Below are 18,547 nucleotides of genomic sequence, written 5' to 3'. Positions count from 1 at the left end.
CCTACTCATTTTGAAAATATATTAAGTCTAAAGAAAAGCCCTGGCTTCTGAAGCTAGCTTCAGTACCCACAGCAGTCATCATTCTGTTACATTTAGAAACATGCGTGTTCTAAAGTAATCATTTGTGAGGCAATGACACTTATTCTTTTCACCCAAAGGAAACAGAAATAACAACACAGGAAGCACTGGGCAGCCTTAGGCAAATTCTTTTCGGAAAGCACATTTAATTCAATGTTGCACAACTCAAACACAGAGGGTGATTAGGAAATCAGAAAGGGACATAAGTAATTTCAACCAGGAATACTTAAAAAAGAGAAGTATCTTGAAATCATGGATGGTCTAGGAATATCTGAGAGGTAAATAACTGACTTCTAATATGGCAACTTGTTAGGAATGTTCAAAGTTTTCTGTATATACGCAGATCCTGAGTCTGGACATAAATGATCTCCAAAAGAACTGAGCACAATCCCTTTGTGCTATGTTATCCAATGCCAGAATGCCACATAGCTGTTCACCCTATGTACCAAAACTGACTGCTGTTCACTATCTCGGAACAGAGCTACAGATTATCCCCACATACAAACAGTACTGGTCTTCAAGGCCTATGAACCTAATTCCAGTAGCTCAGACGAGACTCCTACTGATTTTATTCATCCTTTATACATTTTCTTCCCCCTTTAATATAGTTTCTTCACATAAACCATCTTATCTAAGAAAATGTCCCACTAATAGTCTCATGGACTCTGTCTCAGTAGCTGAAGGTTACAGTTAGGTTATAAATTTGTTAGATTCATGGTTATCCCTCCCCCACCCCCATTTATCCCTTTACCAAATTCCCATTCCCTACAGTAAGGAGTAATCCATGGGTGAGACCGGGCTCAGTCATTACCCCATTCCTAATCCCAAGGCTTACTTACTATATTAACACAAGGGTACAGAATATATTAATACATTTCAGCTACTTCCTGTGGATTCCTCTTCCCTAATATGTGGATGCAAATGTATGTAAAGTGAAGTAAGAAATAATAACTAAATGGAACTTCAGTGCTACATCAGGAGACATAACTATTAACAAAAGTTGGTGAAGGGGCTTAGAGAGAGGATGGGATGAGACTTTCACTGAGAAAGGTGATATGGAATGACATCTGCTCTTGCCAAAGCCAGGTCTTCTCAGATCTCCCAACTAGAAAAACAAATAGTATCAATATTCCACAGAATTTTGACTGCATACTTGATGCCACAGTAAGTCCCAAAATCTTACATTGTTGATACTGAAAGAGACCTTCAAGAGTAGCTGTTCAAACCCATCATTTTTCAGAGTAGAAAACTGAGCCCCAGGGAGAAGTGACTTTTCTTAATTAAGGTTAAAGATTCCTTACTTGCAACACTGAGGCCAGGACTCAGATTTTCTGCTCATCAGACCACTGTTTATAAGTCTTTCCCTTTTTCCTGGGCAGTGGGGGAGGGTGGTTTTTAATGTTAGATGTATGTCAACGCCAATGGAGCAACTGCTATTGATGGGATAAAAGAACAGTCCTTCCTCCTCAGGAGAGGTCCAGTGTGTCCATACATCCATCCCCACAGGCTTCGGGGATTAGAAAGCCCCTTACAGAGCTAGCGACTGGGCAGTGACTTGCTAGGAATGATGCTATGTCCCCCCAAGTGTCTGCATACCCCATGTTTGTGTGGTTTTCTATGCTTCCTTCTTTGCTATCACATAAACTTACAGATACAATGAAAGTATTTTCATGTACATGTTCCTTTAGATGAAGCAAACCTTATCATGGATTCAGGTGCCCCGATGAGAAAAACAAAATAAAATTGCACTTGTGGCCTCTCAGATCAAAGACTGAGTTAAGTGAGGTTGTGTGGCCCATAGAAGAACAGGTCACACACACATGCTGATACAACTGGCCCATCATTCCATCCTGGTACTTATGCCCAGTAGACCCACTGGAATGATTCCTTCACAAGACACCCAAGAGGTAGTAGATAAATGCCATCAGCCCCATGGATGGATATAGCACACAGAGGCACAGGGTTAGGTACATGGAGGTGCCTTGGACAAGGAGCAAAAGGCCTGAAGGGTAGGCCCAGACCTCTGGCTCTAAACTATAGCATTCTCCCGTGGAGGAAAAGCATTTGGTCATGAGAGAAATCCTCAGCACATGGCAAAGGTCTGCAGCAGCGAGGGTGTGGCAGTAGGAGGTAAAGAGGTGGTGGTAGTCTAAGGTTGGCACATTTCTCCTAAACAAACCTCCAGCATGGAGCTGCCAATGACCCAAATCTGAAGGGCTGTGATTATGATGCTGGCACATCCCCCAGGCCATGCATGACCCCTGAGTGGCCCTGCCATCCTTACTCCCAAAAGGTCAAAGAATTAGGTAGCAAGGACTCCCCTGTGAGAGAACCATAGCTGGACTGGGGATGGTAAAAGGCACAGGCAGCTCGGACAGTCCAGCTCTCCCCTGACCCCTTCTTCAGCCTGAGGGATGGGAAAGCGAATAGAGGCCCAGGTGACACACTGGGGCAGCAAAAGCCCAGTAGTTCCTACATGGCTACTGAGAGTCAGGCCCAAGAACCATAAACTTATGAACTCAGGGTAGAGCCAAGGCTTGGTGTCCCTTCCTCTGGATTCAGAGACCTCAGCCCTGCCCTTTTCTTCAGAGAGAATGGCCTCACGAGGACAGCTGGCTTCTCACTGAGGTAATGAAGAACACCTGCTCAGCTCCACGGTCCCCCTCAAGCTAAGCAGGAAGAGTCCCTGCAGGAGGCATTCTGAGGACAAAGGCCGAGGAGCTCTGCTTATTAGGACACATCACAAGTTTTAAATTATACACATTCCCTCACACGCAACACGCACACACACACACACAGAGACCCACACTTCCACATGCTGATGTTCTCCCAACCCACCCCACTCCAAGCCCCAAATCCCACCCCACAAATACTGTCCTCTGTAAACATGACAGCAGAGACTCCCACAATCCCGGCACAGTCTGATAATGATCTGACGGTGACTGCAGGTCATTAAGTGCCCCGGTAGGTGATGTTGGTGAAGGTGGACGTGGCCTCCTTATACAGTGGGTTGTTGGCCTGCAGAGAGAACAGAAAAGTGTCTTACAGTGAATGCCTCGGTCCTTCCCTGCCCTAAATGTTTAAATCTCAACTGAGAAGTCTGCCTGAGACACCCTTCTCTAGAATATACCATCAATGAAACAGGTTAGTACTCATTTTATTCACACTTTAGCTCTCAGGATGGGAATGGACAGGAAATGAGGAGAGGCAAGGCAGAATGCCATCCTGACACTATTTCTAAGGGTTTAAATTCAGACCATCAATTTTTGGTGATCCCACAACATTCTGGGATAGCTTCTACCCAACCTCTCCATTTCTCCCTTCCATTGCCCTTTTCCCCTTTTCCTTCATTGTGACAGTGCTGGGGATGTGAAATGTAGCAGGTGGCAGTCAGAACACAGAGGACGGCTGTTGCCCAAATAAGTCTTAATTTGTCTTCATCTCATCACTTCGAGCAATACCCGCAAAACTGTCATGTTATCAGGAAAAAGACCCTTACTAGGTTTCCCAAATTATTTTCCAACAAAAAGTAACAAAATCTCCCAAAGTTTAGTAGTTGTGAATAGTAGCTCTCTGGTGCTGGTTGAACCTGGCCACCCTAAGTATCTGCTGCTTCCACTTCAGGTTCTTGAACCAACAGCTTTAGAAAACACCCAGCCCAGCCCAGCCCAGCCTCTTACTGTGTCCCATTTTGCTCTGGCTCGTTCTTCCTCAAATTTAGCAAACTCTTTTCGGTCATGGATGGTGATGAGGAGCTTCCAGATGAGCAGAGTGGCAAGGCCGATGAGCAGAATGGCCCCCATCACTGAAAGCAGGACCACCAGGATGTCAGGGCCCTTGGGACACTCTGTCAGGAAGAAGCACAGAGCAGAGCGGTTGTGAATGAAGCAGGAATCCCTGGAACTGGCTATGAATAAGGTTTCTTGACAAAGTAATAAAGGTCTCTGAAGGAAATAAGACATTTTTTTAAATTAATTAATTATTTTCTGGAAAAGGGGGCAATCTTTAGGACAGCAATAATCTGTCCTGAGTGGTTTAAATCAGATGTCTCCAACTGGTCACCCCTGGAGAGAATCCAACAATACCGAGGGCGACAGTTCACCCAAATGTTTATTTTAAAAATTGATTTTATAGCCAGGCATGGTGGCATGTGCCTGCAGTCCCAGCTACTGGGGAGGCTGAAAGAGGAGGATCACTTGAGCCCAGGAGTTCAAGGCTGCAGTGAGCTAAGGTTGTGCATGTGAATAGCCACTGTCTCCACCCTGAGCAATGCAGCAAGACTCCGTATCTAAAAATAAAATAATAATAATAAAATGATTTTGTGGGCAACATTGAAGAATCAGGAGATTATTCCCCTAAAATTTCAGATTATTCTTCTCTTTAAAAAAAAAAAAAATCTAGAAACACGGGGACCTATATTCCCACAGTGAAGCAACTGGCTATAGCCAAGGAGCAGCTGCCGCTTTTGGTTGAGACACGTGATTTCTGGTTTGCTGGCATCCCCACCACTCATGCTTTTCTCCCCTAAATGGAGGCAAAGTGTGATTTGCCATTGTAGCTGTGCTACTGTGGAGTTTAGAGCCAGACTGCTAGGTTTGAATCCTGGCTTACGACTTAACTTTGCTATGTGACCTTTGGCAAATTACTTAACCTTTCTGAGTGTCTGTTTCCTGCTTCTCCAATGGAGAAAGTGATAGCAGTGACTTTAATAAGTTGTTATGCAGAATAATTCAGATAAATATATTTAAAGAACTCAGAACAGTGCCTCACACAGAAGAAGTGCTAAATAGATATCAGCTACCATTGTAACTGATGTTTTTCTTACACCCAAATGTTTTCACTGATTTACTTGGCTACTTAACAGGCATTTGTGTCTGTTACCCTGGTCTAGATATTTACATTCCTGAGGGCTATGAACCTAATGACCATTTTAGCATCCTTAGAGACCAGGAGGTCTACCAGCCAAGACAATATTTTGGGTTCTTTCCCAAAATATTTAGTCATCTAAAATCATAACCCTATTGAAAACTGACTTCCTGTTCAACCCCAGTCAACAACCAACACAGACAGAGGCATGCAACCCCTCTGGGGGTCAAGCTGAGTATATTCTGCAGAGCTCTGTTTCCCATAAACATCAGGTGTCTGAGCGGTGACCTCACTCCAGTAACCTCAAGTGTTATGAAACCAGGTGTTTGTATATGTGGGTACTGATGAGTCTGGAGAGGAAGTCACATCCACTTTTCCACCCTGTCTCCCACCTTCTTCTCTAAACACACACCCTCTGCTCACCACACTCTACACAGAAACCACCACCACCACAAACCCAGGCTGGCCATCGCCCAACCCGCCAAATTACAACCTGTCTGTAATTAAAGAAGCGCCTGGAGAGAGGCTGTGAGGTTCCAGTGTCCAAGTTCCCAGGAGTGGAGGGCCCCAGTTCTTTTGGGAAAAACAATTATGAATTCTCTAGAAGATTGGGGTAAGGCTGACCCTCAAACCTCAAAGTGAAATCTCTTTAATTCTGCATATCAGTATGGGCAGGACAGGTAGAGTGCCAGGAGGTCTTCAGGGGAAAACCATCTGTTAGCCACCTGTCCTGAAAGGAGTGGGTGGCAGGCTTCCTGGAAGCAGAAGACAAGGTCAGGTGGTCCCTGGAGGGGCCTCTCAGCCACCGCAGTAGATGCATGGTGAGTGACTCGAGGTCAGGGAAGTCTGGGTAGCGTTGGCAGATTTAGCAAACAAAACTACAGGAAGCCAAGACAAATTTGAATTTCAGATAAACAATGAATTCTTTTTTTCTATATAAGAACCAAATATTGCTTGGGACATACCGTATTTTATCTGGCAACCCTATCTGGGAGTGACAAGAACCCAGCTCAGGAGGAGCCCATTCCATGTGGCTAAACTCCACTTGGCCAATGCCAAACCATTTGGCAATGCTCTCTTTACTGCCCTGCAGTGGCTCAGCCCTGCAAAAAGAGCATCTGCAAGAGCACAAGTTGGGGAAGAGAAAGAGAATAATCTCCCCCTATGCTCTGGGACCCCAGCTGCTACATTCTACTCAAAGACACAGCCCCTGGAAGTGATTGGGGTAGAGGATGAGAGGGGAGGCAGAGTCTGGAATTCCAGGGCAACCAGACAGGAAATACAGGTGTATGGATCTGGTGTCTCATCTCCTAATGTGGAATAAGGGGTCTACCAGCAGTGAACCTGAAGAGGTACCCACCAGGGGCTACTTGTACCATCCCAGGTTCTCATCACCTATGCGCCCCACAACTTCAGGCAACAGGTTCCAGGCTCAAAATGCCAAGCCAAATGATTTTGGTGAGTGATATAGCCCAAGCACCAGCAAAGAGATGAAATAATGGTAAATCCCAAAGCAAAGACGCACCAGCCTTCTGAAATAAGAAGGGACAAAGGTACAAACAGAGTGTAGAAAAATCATGCATTGTGTTAATGTGGGTGAGTGGGACACACACTTGCTCCCTTACAGACATACCCAGACTTCCCTCTCCTCTGCCCATGTCAACTTTTCCTTGAGTCACTAAATAAAATTAAGGAGGTTCCCTTTTTATACCTTCCTTCTCTTTTATAAAGGATAAAAGCTCTGGGAAGGGCTGACCCAATAATATTCCAGATGGGGGACAATGGTCTCCTCTACCCACAGAGACAGCAACTCCCTGGTGACACAGGTATGGCAGCCCCATCCTAAGGAAGTGCAACACGAGGTAGCTCCTCCAGGCTTTGCTGCTGCCCATTTCCCACCGTCATGCCCTAGCTTCCCCATGCAGCCAGAATTCTCCTAAAAAATAAGCCCACTTGTCCTATAGGACTAATCTGCCCTATTAATTTATTTATTCAAAACCCATTTATTCAATATATTCTTTGTAGATGACTGAGCTAAGTACAGGGATATAATAATAAATAAGACAGACATGATTCCTGCGTTCCTGGATCTTAGGACCTACTGACGAGATGATTAAAGGAGCAATTTACTCGTGTGATGAAGGCCCTTATAAGGGAGGCACAGATGCTCTGGGAGTCAAACAGAAGCACCAAACCTTGTCAGCGGTAGGTACAGAGGCTAAAGAAGCTCTGAGAAGGCTCCTCAGGGGAGAGGACATGTCTGAAGCAGAGGCACTCAAATGTCGGGGGGTTACCCCAATTACCGAAAACACCAGTAAAGAACACAGAGGCGTAGGCCAACTCCACATGAGCCAAATGTGGCCTGCCACCTGTTTTTGTAAATATAGCCATGTCCATTCATTTACATATTGTGCACGGCTGCTTTCCTGCTACAATAGCTGAGTTGAGTCGTCACAGCCGAGACCATATGGCCCACAAAGCTTAAAATATTTAACATCTGGCCCTTTACAGAAAAGGTTTTCTGGCCCCCAGTCTAAAAGCTGATTTGAAGAAACTCCTACAGCTGTAAATGTCAAGAGACCGACTGATTTTGCCTCTACTTTCAGAGGCTGTTCCTTCACTCCCGAACGTTCTTGTCCACCCCCAACCACCACATGGCCCTTATCCCGCTGCAGTGTCACCACGGACTTACATGCCCGTCTCCCCCACAGCCTGTAAGTGCCGTGTCTGCCTTATTTCCTGTTATAGTCTCAGCACAGCGCCTGATTGACATATAGGAAGCACTCGAAAATATTTTCTAATGAGTCATTCCTTAATCTGGGTGGGATTAAGGGAAAGGGAGGCTATAAAGGTGGTGAGGGGGAGCAGATCTACAGTGTTGCATGGCGACAACCCTGGGGTTGGTCTGTGTGTGATGGGAGGGGCTCCTCCTACGTCCAGAGGGCCTCAAGAGCAAGTCTTTTTAGTGTTCAGGGAAAGCCTTGGGTTGGCACCTCAAACCCACCCCTACATCCTGCAGTGAACCAGCCAGGTCAATGCCTCCAACCATGAAGGCCTCCTCTGAAGTGACAGGCAGGTTGCTCCTGGCAACCATCTCATATTTAGTAGAGTAGACGCCATGTGCTATAAAGTCCTAGAATTAAAATTCTTTACTTATTGACATTATTGCCTCAAAAAATGTAATATGTTTTATGCATTGCTGAGAGCCATACCTACCTTCTTCTTCTCTTTATCTACCTCTTTGTTTTTCTGTCTCTTTGATTAGCAAGTCACTTTCTTGCTACTACTTGTATTTATAAATCCCCCTCACCCAGATGGCAGACCCTAACTCACCACTTGTAAGGCCAGGCTTACTTAATCTGTTCTGTTTAACAGGGGCAATGGGTAGAAACTCCTGCCTAGCACGGTTCTCCCTCTCCCTGGGGCAAGGTCCTCTCACCTGGCTCTTCTACCACATACAGGATGGACTTTCCACTGGAGTCTTCATAGTACTGGAATCTGACGACACAGTCATCCTCGTTCTTGTAGGTACAATTCACGGCGTCCTTGCCAGTGTCCTCTGGGGGAAGAGAGACAGAGGAGTAAAAAATGGAGCAATAACTAGAAGATGGGGCCACCCTAATCCCCTATCACAGGACTTCTGAGAAAGCATGCGGCAGGAGCCCTGTACCTGACATGTGCAAGATGCCTAGATTCGAGAGGCTGTCATGCCTGACAATTGCCACTCACTGACCCTCACTGACATATTTTGTCCTGCACAGGCCCTTTTTGGTTCTGTGAAAGTACTGCACAATCTAATTCAAAGTCTGGCTTCACCACCTACCAGCTGTGTGATCTTGGGCAAGTCAAGTCTCTCTTTCTTCATCTATAAAAAAAAAATGATACCCCCACCTCACAGAGTTGGTGGATAATTAAACAGAAAAAGTAAACAGGGCCCAACATTCAGAAGTGTCCCCTTCCCTCTGTTTCCTCGCTCTGCTTGCTCAGCGATGCTCAGTGGTTTGCTTATGCGGCTCTTACATCTCTTCCTTTTCTGTTTCTGGTCCCACGTGCCTCCCCAGGGCCGTCCTCTGTCCTCTGACTCCCACCAGGTTTTGTAGGCTCCATCCCTTCTAATTCTAAAGCCTGTTATTCTGCCAGGGACACTGCGGGTTACCCTCCACCAGCTACACTCTGCCCTACACTGATGAAACCAGATGAGTAAACCTGGCGTGTGAGATTGAGCAAACATACCGAGGTCACACAGCAAATAAGTGATGGAGCGGGATGAGGAGAGGAGTCTCAAAGGACATCCCACAGACCTGACCTCAACAAGCTTTCAGCAAACCAATCGTATAGTACAGGGGAAAGAGGATTTCAGAAATTTATGTATTTATTCATTCATTATTTATTTATTTATTTGAGACAGGGTCTCACTATGTCTCCCAGGCTGGAATGCAGTGCCATGATCATAGCTCACTGCAACCTCTAACTCCCAGGCTCGAGCAATCCTGCCTCAGCCTCCCAAGTAGCTAAGATTATAAGCGTGCATCACCACACTCAGCTAATTTTTTTTTTTTTTTGGTAGAGCTGTGGTCTCACTATGTTGCCCAGGTTGGTCTCAAACTCCTGGCCTCAAGCAATCCTCCCACCTCAGCCTCCAAAAGTGCTGAGATTACAGGCATGAGCCATCACACCTGGCCAGTTCTCATCTTAATCCACCACTTGCTTGGGCCAGTTACTTAACTTTCCTGATACCCTGTTCCCTCATCCACAAAATGAAGGTAACAATAGTACTATAATTCCACTTCAGTAGGTTGTTGGGAGAAGAATAAGATAATGCATATGAAAGATACTTTTATAACTTTCGTAAGTTATAAAATTCTATATAAATAAGCATTTATTTTTATGTTTATTATGGTGGCAAAGCGAGATAGAGATACAGAAATACTTATCAATAAACTAACTTGTAATACCCATCTGGTCTAGATGATAAAAATATCTCAACATTTCAACAGTCTCTATCCTCCGAGCTAATCATAGCAAGTAGAAAAATTGCCTCTCCAAACTCAATCTGCAAATTGCAAACCTCATCCAGCCATGCTTCTGATATTAGCTAAAAGGTCCAGAGGTCTGACTCTTTTCCATAACACCCCCACCCAGAAGCTGGCTGAAGGCTGTGTCTTACTGTGGCTCTCTCACTGACACACATTTCCTGGCTTCATGAGAGATTGATATCTTTGGGGAGATCACTATTTCCTGGGCACCACCCAATGCCTAGCTGGCCCAGATAATCATATCAGATGTGCCAACAGCAGCAAAGATCATCTCCTTTTAAGTCAAGATGAAGTACGGACCAGAATAATTGCAAGCAAGAGTTTTGCTTCCCACTGTTTGTATTTCTGTCTGTCTTATTTCAGGAGGGGGCTCCAGAGAGGGAGAAGGGCTGCAGGATAAAGATTTTGGTTACAAATCCAAGAGTGAAAGTTTCCTTCCAAGTCAGCAAAGCTTTCCGCCAAGCTTGGGCAGTGCTTACCACTCTTGGTTAAGTAAAGCTGGTAAGTGCTCACTAGCCTAAGCTAAGGCGGTGGCTACCATGGGCACCACTTCCCAGCTCTGTGCCTCAGTTTCTTCATCCGTGAAAGGAGAAACATTATCTTGCTTTCCTTGGGGAGGTGAAGTTAGGGTTGCCTGATTTCTATCCCCTAGAAAAGTTCTTTGCAGGCTCTTGCTGAGTGTGCAGGCTCTGGGAAGCCAAAGTGGGAGGCCTGCCACTCACATCAGTGGAGACACAGGGTACCCTCCGAGATGCCAGCTTTCATCAAGTGCTCACTGTGTATCAGGCTGTGCAATATTCCCTGAGGTAGGAACTACTCTTCCGTCTTACAGACGGGAGTTGGATGGGTTCTAAGATTGAATCAGAAACACTTACAACCGGGGTGTGTACAACTCTGAGACGTGCTGAACTTACTAAGCTCCTTCACTGACTCAATCTCATCACGGCAGTAACGGCTGCAGGTATTTTCCTCGTGTAGGAGTCCCCGGTCAAACTTCTTACACTCCACACATTCCCTAAAGGAGAGAGGACACAGAGATTAAGGCAAGGGAGCAGCAAGCCCAAGCGTGTCCCAATCCAGCTCTGACCGCCATGCATCCAGAAAGCTACTCCACCTCAGTTAAAACATATACCCGTGTCTCTCTCTCTCTCTCTCTCTGTCTCTCTCTCTCTCTGTCTCTCTGTCTCCCTCTCTCTCACATACACACATACACACATACACACACACACACACACACACACACACGGCCCTTTAAGACAATCATGGGGTGGGGTGTGGAGTTCAGGAGTGGAGTGTCCTCCTCACCCACAGGTAGGACCTGGCAGCCAGAGGTCCCCTAGATCCTTCATTAAACTTCTTCCTGTCCCATCCAGGGCTGTGACAGGATGGTGAGCCCTGTGCCACTTCTGGCAACCTTGAAGTCAGAACTGGTCATGTAATTTGGGGGCCCAGTGCAAAATTAAAATGGCACATGCCTTATTCAAAAATTATTAAGAATTTCAAGGTGACAGCAGAACATTAAAACAAACATGAGGCCCTTCTAAGCATGGGGCCCTGGACAGCTAGCTTGCACAGGTTGTACACCCATGAATCTGGCCCTGCTTAAAGTGGGAAGAGGAATGGCAGTGCCACAGATGGGGCTGACAGGGCCTTCCTCTGCTCCCCAAAGGTGTGAGTCTGTACTGTTAAAATCCTCTGTTTCAAAGAGTATCCACCATAACTCCACCCCCACACCTCCCACAGAATCAGAACATCAGCACTGGAATGTTCCCAGAGATATCTGGTTTATCCTTCCTCCCAAGTCAGAGGGATTCAGGATGCCACCCCAGGGAGGGCTTTCTCCAACTGAAGTCCAGCTGGCGCTACTGTGGCCCCTCCACACTTGGCTCTATTCCACCCTCCCCGAAGCTTTCCCTGGAAAGAGGAGAGCTGGCCCTTTGGCTGGAGCAGACTCTTCTCGCTAAAGCTTGGATCAGTAAGACACAGATCTGGAGAGTTGGGGATTCCAGTCTGGGAGATCCTCTTCCACCTCCCAACCTCCCAACTCTCTCCAAACTGCCCACTCACTTCTTAAAGGTACAGGCATCCGGGCAGGTGGGACACTTCTCACAGGTGTCTCCATAGGAGCCTGGCTGGATGCAGACACAGCTGCCACACTCACACTTGCCCCGGCCGCTGCACAGGAGCCCATTGCTGGACATGCAGGTGTCGGTGCGTGTGGTGCAGTTGCAGTAGTAGCCGGTCCAGTCGGAGTCACACAGGCAGTCCCCACAGCTGCACTGGCCGTGTCCTGAAAGCACACAGCCCAGCTGGTGAGGGCTCCCATCCCCATGGCAGCAGGCTACAGCCACCCCGGCCCCAACCAGACCTCCACACTGCCAGGGAATTGGCTCATCACCAGGGGAACCCTACCCAGTGAGGACAAACTCAGTTTTCCAGGTGCCCCAAGGTGTAGCGGGACTTGGTCTGAGCCATCATAGAGCAAAGAAGTCTCAGGAACTAAGTCTCCCAGGCCTTCTACCTTTCCTCTTGCCCTATTCTGAACCCCTCTGCCTTCTCTGCCAATTTCTAATCTAAGGATAGAATCAAGCTCTTCAGCCCTGAAGGCTGGCACAGCACTAAGCCACAGCCCCAAGCCCAGACAGGGCACTCAGTGCCTTGGTGGTGTGACCTGTTGATGGCAAAAGGCCCCTCAAGCCCCCAAATTCTCTCCTTTTGACCTGACACAGGGACCTGACCTGAGAGTCCCAACTTTGTCATCATTGTCACCACCCGACTGGGTTAGACAACAACATAGGCTCCAGTTTGGACAATGTAGTCCCCTCTCACTAACAAATCAGCCACTAATTTCCATTATTCCATGTTTCAAACCAGCAAAGGTGTCACCCTGCAAGATGAGAAGCAGAGCTCTGAGGGAATACAAGCAAGATGGGAAAATCGTAATACAGGGGGAAGGGAGGAATGGAGAGATCCAGAACACAGGGCTATTCCAAATGCCTGAGCAGGGCAGCTGCACACAGAGTGCCCTGAATGCATGGGTGGATGGGGCGGGGCATCCAGGGGCAGAGGGAGGGCACGGAGAGAGCCCGTTGAGTCAGCCAATGGAACCAAGTAAGTAAGCACGAGAACAAATATGTCCTACCTCACAGGTTGCTGAGGGCCAGTATGGTTAAATAAATCCCATGAATGCTACAGAGAAAAGAAGTCCAAAAATAAGAGAAGCTAAATGAAAAAAACAAAACAAGAAAAAAGAGTGATTTCTGGCCGGGCGAGGTGGCTCACACCTGTAATCCTAGCACTCTGGGAGGCCTAGGCGGGCAGATTGCTCAAGGTCAGGAGTTGAAACTAGCCTGAGCAAGAGCGAGACCCCATCTCTACTATAAATAGAAAGAAATTAATTGGCCAACTAATACATATATAGAAAACATTAGCTGGGCATGGTGGCGCATGCCTGTAGTCCCAGCTACTCAGGAGGCTGAGGCAGGAGGATTGCTTAAGCCCAGGAGTTTGAGGTTGCTGTGAGCTAGGCTGACACCACGGCACTCACTCTAGCCTGGGCAACAAAGTGAGACTCTGTCTCAAAAAAAAAAAAGAGCGATTTCTAAGGTGAACAGCAGTGGAGACAATAGCTAGCAGTGAGCTCACCATAGCCCAGTGGCCTCTGTTGGCTCATCCTCTGTCCTGCCTCTGTACTCAAAAGTTGCAAGAACATGTACTACAACTAAACATTGAAAACTTAATTAATTAATTTTTTTAAGTTACAGACACAGTTCAACTATCTCCAGCCTCACCCATACAACCTGTTTTTCTTGTCCCAGTTCTCCTCTCAACCTGGCCTCGTTATATCCTATGTGGCCCTGGAAGTGTAGTGGAACAGCCTTGGAAAGCATTTAGAGAACAGAACTGTATGTCTTCTGCAAACTAACCGAGGAGGTAAATATTCCCTATGGAAGGGGGTGCCAACAATAACCACAACCATGATAATAATGGCCACGAACATTTGCTGAGCATTTAATACGTGCCAAGCACTGTGCCAGGTTCTTTAGTATGTTATTTGTTCATTTCTTATAATAACTCTGTGAGGTCAGAGAGGTTAAGTAATTTCCCCAAGGCCACACAGTTTGTAAACGGCAGGATCAGGGCTCAAACTGAAGTCCCTGTGACTTCAGATCCCAGTTGCTTAGCCTCTATGCAGTATTATAAACAATGCCTTTCCCTATTTAAACTAATATGGTCTTTCCAGAGACTTCTGTAACTTACAGAGAAAACAGGCTTAGCCAGTAGAAGATAAGGCCAGACCAGTGGAAGAAAGAGGACTAAAGTTGGAACAAGGGAGTCACAGGAAGTCCAGTAACTAAGCTTGATACTAGTGAGAAATTTCAAGAACATTTTAGGAATTCAAAGATACTGAACTAGTCGAGTGGCGGGGACAGAAGGGAAGTTTCTGACTGCTGAGTTTCTGGGACTCATCGTAGACATTTCCATCCCCTGCCCCTAGCCTGGTCCTGTCCCCAGACAACTAAATCATCTCTGTTCTCCTGTTTATTGTCCCTCTGCAGCCAGGATTCTCTTTTTAAAGCATGGTTTCCCAAACTTGGTACTTTTTGATATTTTGGGCCAGATAATTCTTTGTTGTGGGGGCTTGTCCTGTGCATTATAGAATGTTTAGCAGCATCCTGGGGTCTACCCGATAGATATCGTTTCCAGTTATGCCAATCAAAAATGTCACCAGACATTGCTAAATGTCTCCTGGAATACAAAAACAGCTCCTACCTCCCAGTTGAGAACCACTGTTTTAGAACACCAATCAACTTGATCATGCCACTTACCTGCCTAAAAACCTACAAAGACTCCATATTCTCTAAAGAATTAAGTCTAAGTCTTTAGCAAAGCTTTGAGGCCTTTACAAGGGGCTCAAGCTCCTTCCAGCTTTACATTTCATCACCGGCTTCACATTGCCACATATTAACTACCAGACCAAATGATTCACTGTCTTCTGAACTATCCTTATGTTCTTGTTTCTGTTCATGCTGCTTCCTCTACCCAAAATGCCCTTTCATTCTGTGACCACTACCAAACTCCTACTCACCCTTTAAAGCCTAAATCAAATGTTCCTTCCTTGCTGTAACTTTTACTGATATTCCTAGGCACAATCAACTGTGTGTGTGTTCCTGTGTTCTCCCAGTACTTTATGTCTACCTTTATTTCTACCCTTATTTTTTGGTCATTTGCTTGCCTATCTGTTTGTGTTTCTAGATTGTGAGCTCCTTGATGGGAGAGAACATGTCACAATAATTTTTCCATTAGGCCCAGCATGTAAGCTCATTCCTAGCACTTTGGGAGGCCGAGGTGGGAGGATCACTTGAGGCCAGGAGTTTGAGATCAGCCTGAGAAACATAGCAAGATCCTATCTCTATAAAAAATTTAAAAATTAGCCAGGCATGGTGGCATGTGCACATAGTCCTAGCTACTTGGGAGGCTGAGGCAGGAGGATCATTTGAGCCCCAGAGTTTGAGGTTGCAGTGAACTAGAATGACGCCACCACACCCTAGCTCAAGCAACAGAGCAAGATCCTGTCTCAAAAACAATTTTTTTTTCCATCAACAGTGATCAGCATGAAATCTGCTAAAGAGAAGGCATACAATTAATGTTTATTCACTTATCCATTTATTCAACAAATATTTATTGAGCTCATATCCCATGCTGGGCACTAGATTTAGCAGTGAACAAGACAGACAAGGTTCCTACTATGGTGGAGTTTACAACTTAGTTAAATTCCCAGAAAATGCACACACATTCACCAATGTGTGCCCTGTGTCACACTGTTACAGTATCAGCCCTAGCAGGAAAGACCTATTCACTCTATTATAAGTGTAGGACTGGGAGGAGACAGGTGGAGGGTTAGACTGCTTAAAGGCAGGCATGAACTCCCACTGCTGGAGCCCCCTAATACTCACTTAATAAGGCTTTAAAAGTTGACTCCTAAACAATGCAGAAAGGTGACTCACTCTCCAGGATTCTGAATCAGGAAGAAGTGGATGAATAATAAAAATCTGACTGTTAATCAGAGGAAAGGCAGAGGGTAAAGGTAAAGTATCCTGAATGGGCTGGAAACCGTGTCACTGTGAGTAGATGGGCCCCCAGGAGGTAGAGGGCTGGGTAGTACACGGCCAGGCTGAAAGAACAGCTGGATAGTGGCCTGACTGGTGTCTCATGACTCCCATGGGGACCTCTGCTATGGCCCCAGCACCTCCTCTAGTAACCAACTAGCATTCAAGACTCAGACACACCTTCACTGCCTCGGAAAGAAATGTCTGTTTCCCCGCAAGGGTGGGGAACATAACTCCAGCTGCTGAGCACATCTGGAGAGCAGGGATGCCCTGCTGGTGGGGAGAGCAGAAAGGCTCTGTGCCCTGAGGTTGGGGTCCCTGGAAGTACAGCTTGTGGGGAGGACTATTGTTCAGGTGACTCGCTGGGGATGTAAAGAGGAAGGAGAGAGCAAGATAGGGCAAGATTCAAAGCTGGCAGGAATGTGGTCTCAGCCAGCGACACCTTCAGCCTGACCCCACGTGGGCTCAGGAGCATGAATGGCACCACAGGTGTAGGCCCACCCTGGGGCAAAGGGACTGGCCTTGTGTAACCCCTTGTCCCTCAGTCATTGGCCAACATCTGGGGGCAAGGCAGCTCTCGTCAGCCGTCAGCCGAGGGCAGTCCTCCAGAGAAGGGGCAGCTGTGAGCCGTCACCAGCCAACCCTCACGGCAGCTGGGGGAGGGGTGTGCCAGCAGCGGAGCCCAGCCCCGTGGCATCCACTACACCCTGCCTTTGACCACGGTCCTGGGTGGGGAGAGACCGACACCACACAGGCCTGGCAGCACTCAGAGGTCTCAGCCTCCGCACAAATCCTTGTGCCATAGCGCTTCCTTTGTGAGGCTAAACAAAGTGATCTTTGACAAGATGGGCCAGTCAGGGAGCAAGGCTGGGAGTGGAAGTGGCAGGCCAGAGCCAGCAGACTGACCTCAAGCCCTGGCAGGGTCAGCCCTTGAAAGGAAGCCACAGTGTGGTAATGTCACAGAAATGGCACTCCTCCAGCAAGAAGGAGGCTGAGCCTGGGTTCATAGGAAAGCCAGAGGAGAGGGGTGAGGAGTGAAGAGAAAGAGTGGAAGAGAAGGGAGGGAGGGGGGAGGAGCAGGGAATTCAGGCCAGAGGGAACGTGAGCGAGCAATCGCTCTCCCCACACGGCTAGACGTCTGGGCTGACCGCTGTCCCCACACAGCTGGCCCTCCTAGGCCGAGGCGCACTCCACCCCCCTCCTGCATGACCAGCCCTTCCTCTGAGACCCATCAGACATCCCAGCTCCTCCATGAAGCCACCCGGGTCACCGCTGTCCGCGAGTCTCTCCCCAGTGGGCTCCTGGGACACTCCCTGACGACCCCTCGCCTCTGGGCTCTGAGGTCGGTCAGGTTCTGCCCGTGAATTATCCTTAGGTAAGTTAATGAAAGGGGAAACTGTCCTCTTCGTGTCCCCCTGTCCCACTACAGCACAGACCGTGGCTCGCAGAGGGTGCTGGTCAGTCTCCATCCGTGTGTGTGGCGGGTGGGAAAGCCCGTGAGGACAAGGACGCGCTGCCTGAGGTTTGAGGCAGAGGTGCTGATAATGCACAACCACGGAGACCATGCCCAAAATAGCGAGGGGACAAGGGGGCAGCCAAGGAACCTGCCACCATGCTTAGAGGCCAGGGGTGGCAAAGGACAGACCACAGGGCCAGCCGCTCTGGTGAGGGGCAAAGGGGACCTGGGCTACAAGCTCTGAGAGGTCAGAAATCACACATGACCCCTGTTCACTCACAGGGACCAAATGCTGGCACAGCACAGGTGCTCAATGAACGTGTGTCCCTGAGTACCTGTCGCTGGAGCATGTAATGACGGCACCAAGAGCCCAGACCTGAGGCCAGCCGGCACCTGACAGCCTGGCAAGAGGAGGTGGAGGGAGGCGGCAGCAGCTGCCTGTGGTTCCCTCACGGATTAGACTGAGGACAAGCTGTCCCTGCACGGGTGGCAGGCAGGAACCGGCGCTACTGACCCAGTCAGCTTTGTTTTGTGGCTTCAGTGGGGCCGCAGCCAAAGGACACACACTGTGGCCAGGTCCTCCCACACTGCCTCACTGCAGACCAGGAGCAGCCGGCCGCAGAGAGGCAGAGGCCATCTGTGGCCCCTCCCAGGCGACCCTCTCCCCTCAGTCCCACCTCCTCCTCTGGGTCTCCCACGCATAAAACCTGCCCATTTCCTTTGGCACTTTGAATTAGATATAAATACTGTCAAATATGAAAATGAATTGAAATTCCTGCCCTACCCCCTAATTCAAACTGCTGCTGTTTGGGTGTGTTCATCTGTGCGGACATGCTCTCTCCCCTAATCTCTCCACCACTTTCCTCCAAACTCTCTCGAAAATTTTGTCAGCATGAGTAAAAGAAACAATATTGTAGACAATAAAAGGGAGTCATTTTTATGTTACTTGGGCAGGCTTTAAAACGACACAGATTTACCTTTCAAGTGAGCTTTTTTTTGAG

General features: G+C 47.6%; 1 protein-coding gene across 2 annotated transcripts in view; it reads right to left on the bottom strand.

Moving 5' to 3' along the window:
• Positions 1-204: 204 nt before the first annotated feature.
• The window catches only part of ITGB3 (integrin subunit beta 3), a 52,621-nt gene continuing 34,278 nt past the window's right edge, over positions 205-18,547 (bottom strand). For both annotated transcript variants that reach the window (XM_012751082.3, XM_075994658.1), the window contains 5 exons: positions 12,048-12,270; positions 10,895-10,995; positions 8,384-8,503; positions 3,759-3,925; positions 205-3,096 (listed from right to left, as the gene is read on the bottom strand). In XM_012751082.3, the coding sequence (XP_012606536.1) occupies positions 3,031-3,096; positions 3,759-3,925; positions 8,384-8,503; positions 10,895-10,995; positions 12,048-12,270 (677 nt within the window). In that variant the 3' untranslated portion in view covers positions 205-3,030. The remainder of the gene's footprint in view (positions 3,097-3,758; positions 3,926-8,383; positions 8,504-10,894; positions 10,996-12,047; positions 12,271-18,547) is intronic.

This window comes from Microcebus murinus, chromosome 18 (genome assembly GCF_040939455.1).
Source record: "Microcebus murinus isolate Inina chromosome 18, M.murinus_Inina_mat1.0, whole genome shotgun sequence".
Taxonomy (NCBI): domain Eukaryota; kingdom Metazoa; phylum Chordata; class Mammalia; order Primates; family Cheirogaleidae; genus Microcebus; species Microcebus murinus.
The sequence above is the reverse complement of the archived record's forward strand: the minus strand, read 5'-3'. Positions and strand labels throughout refer to the sequence as shown.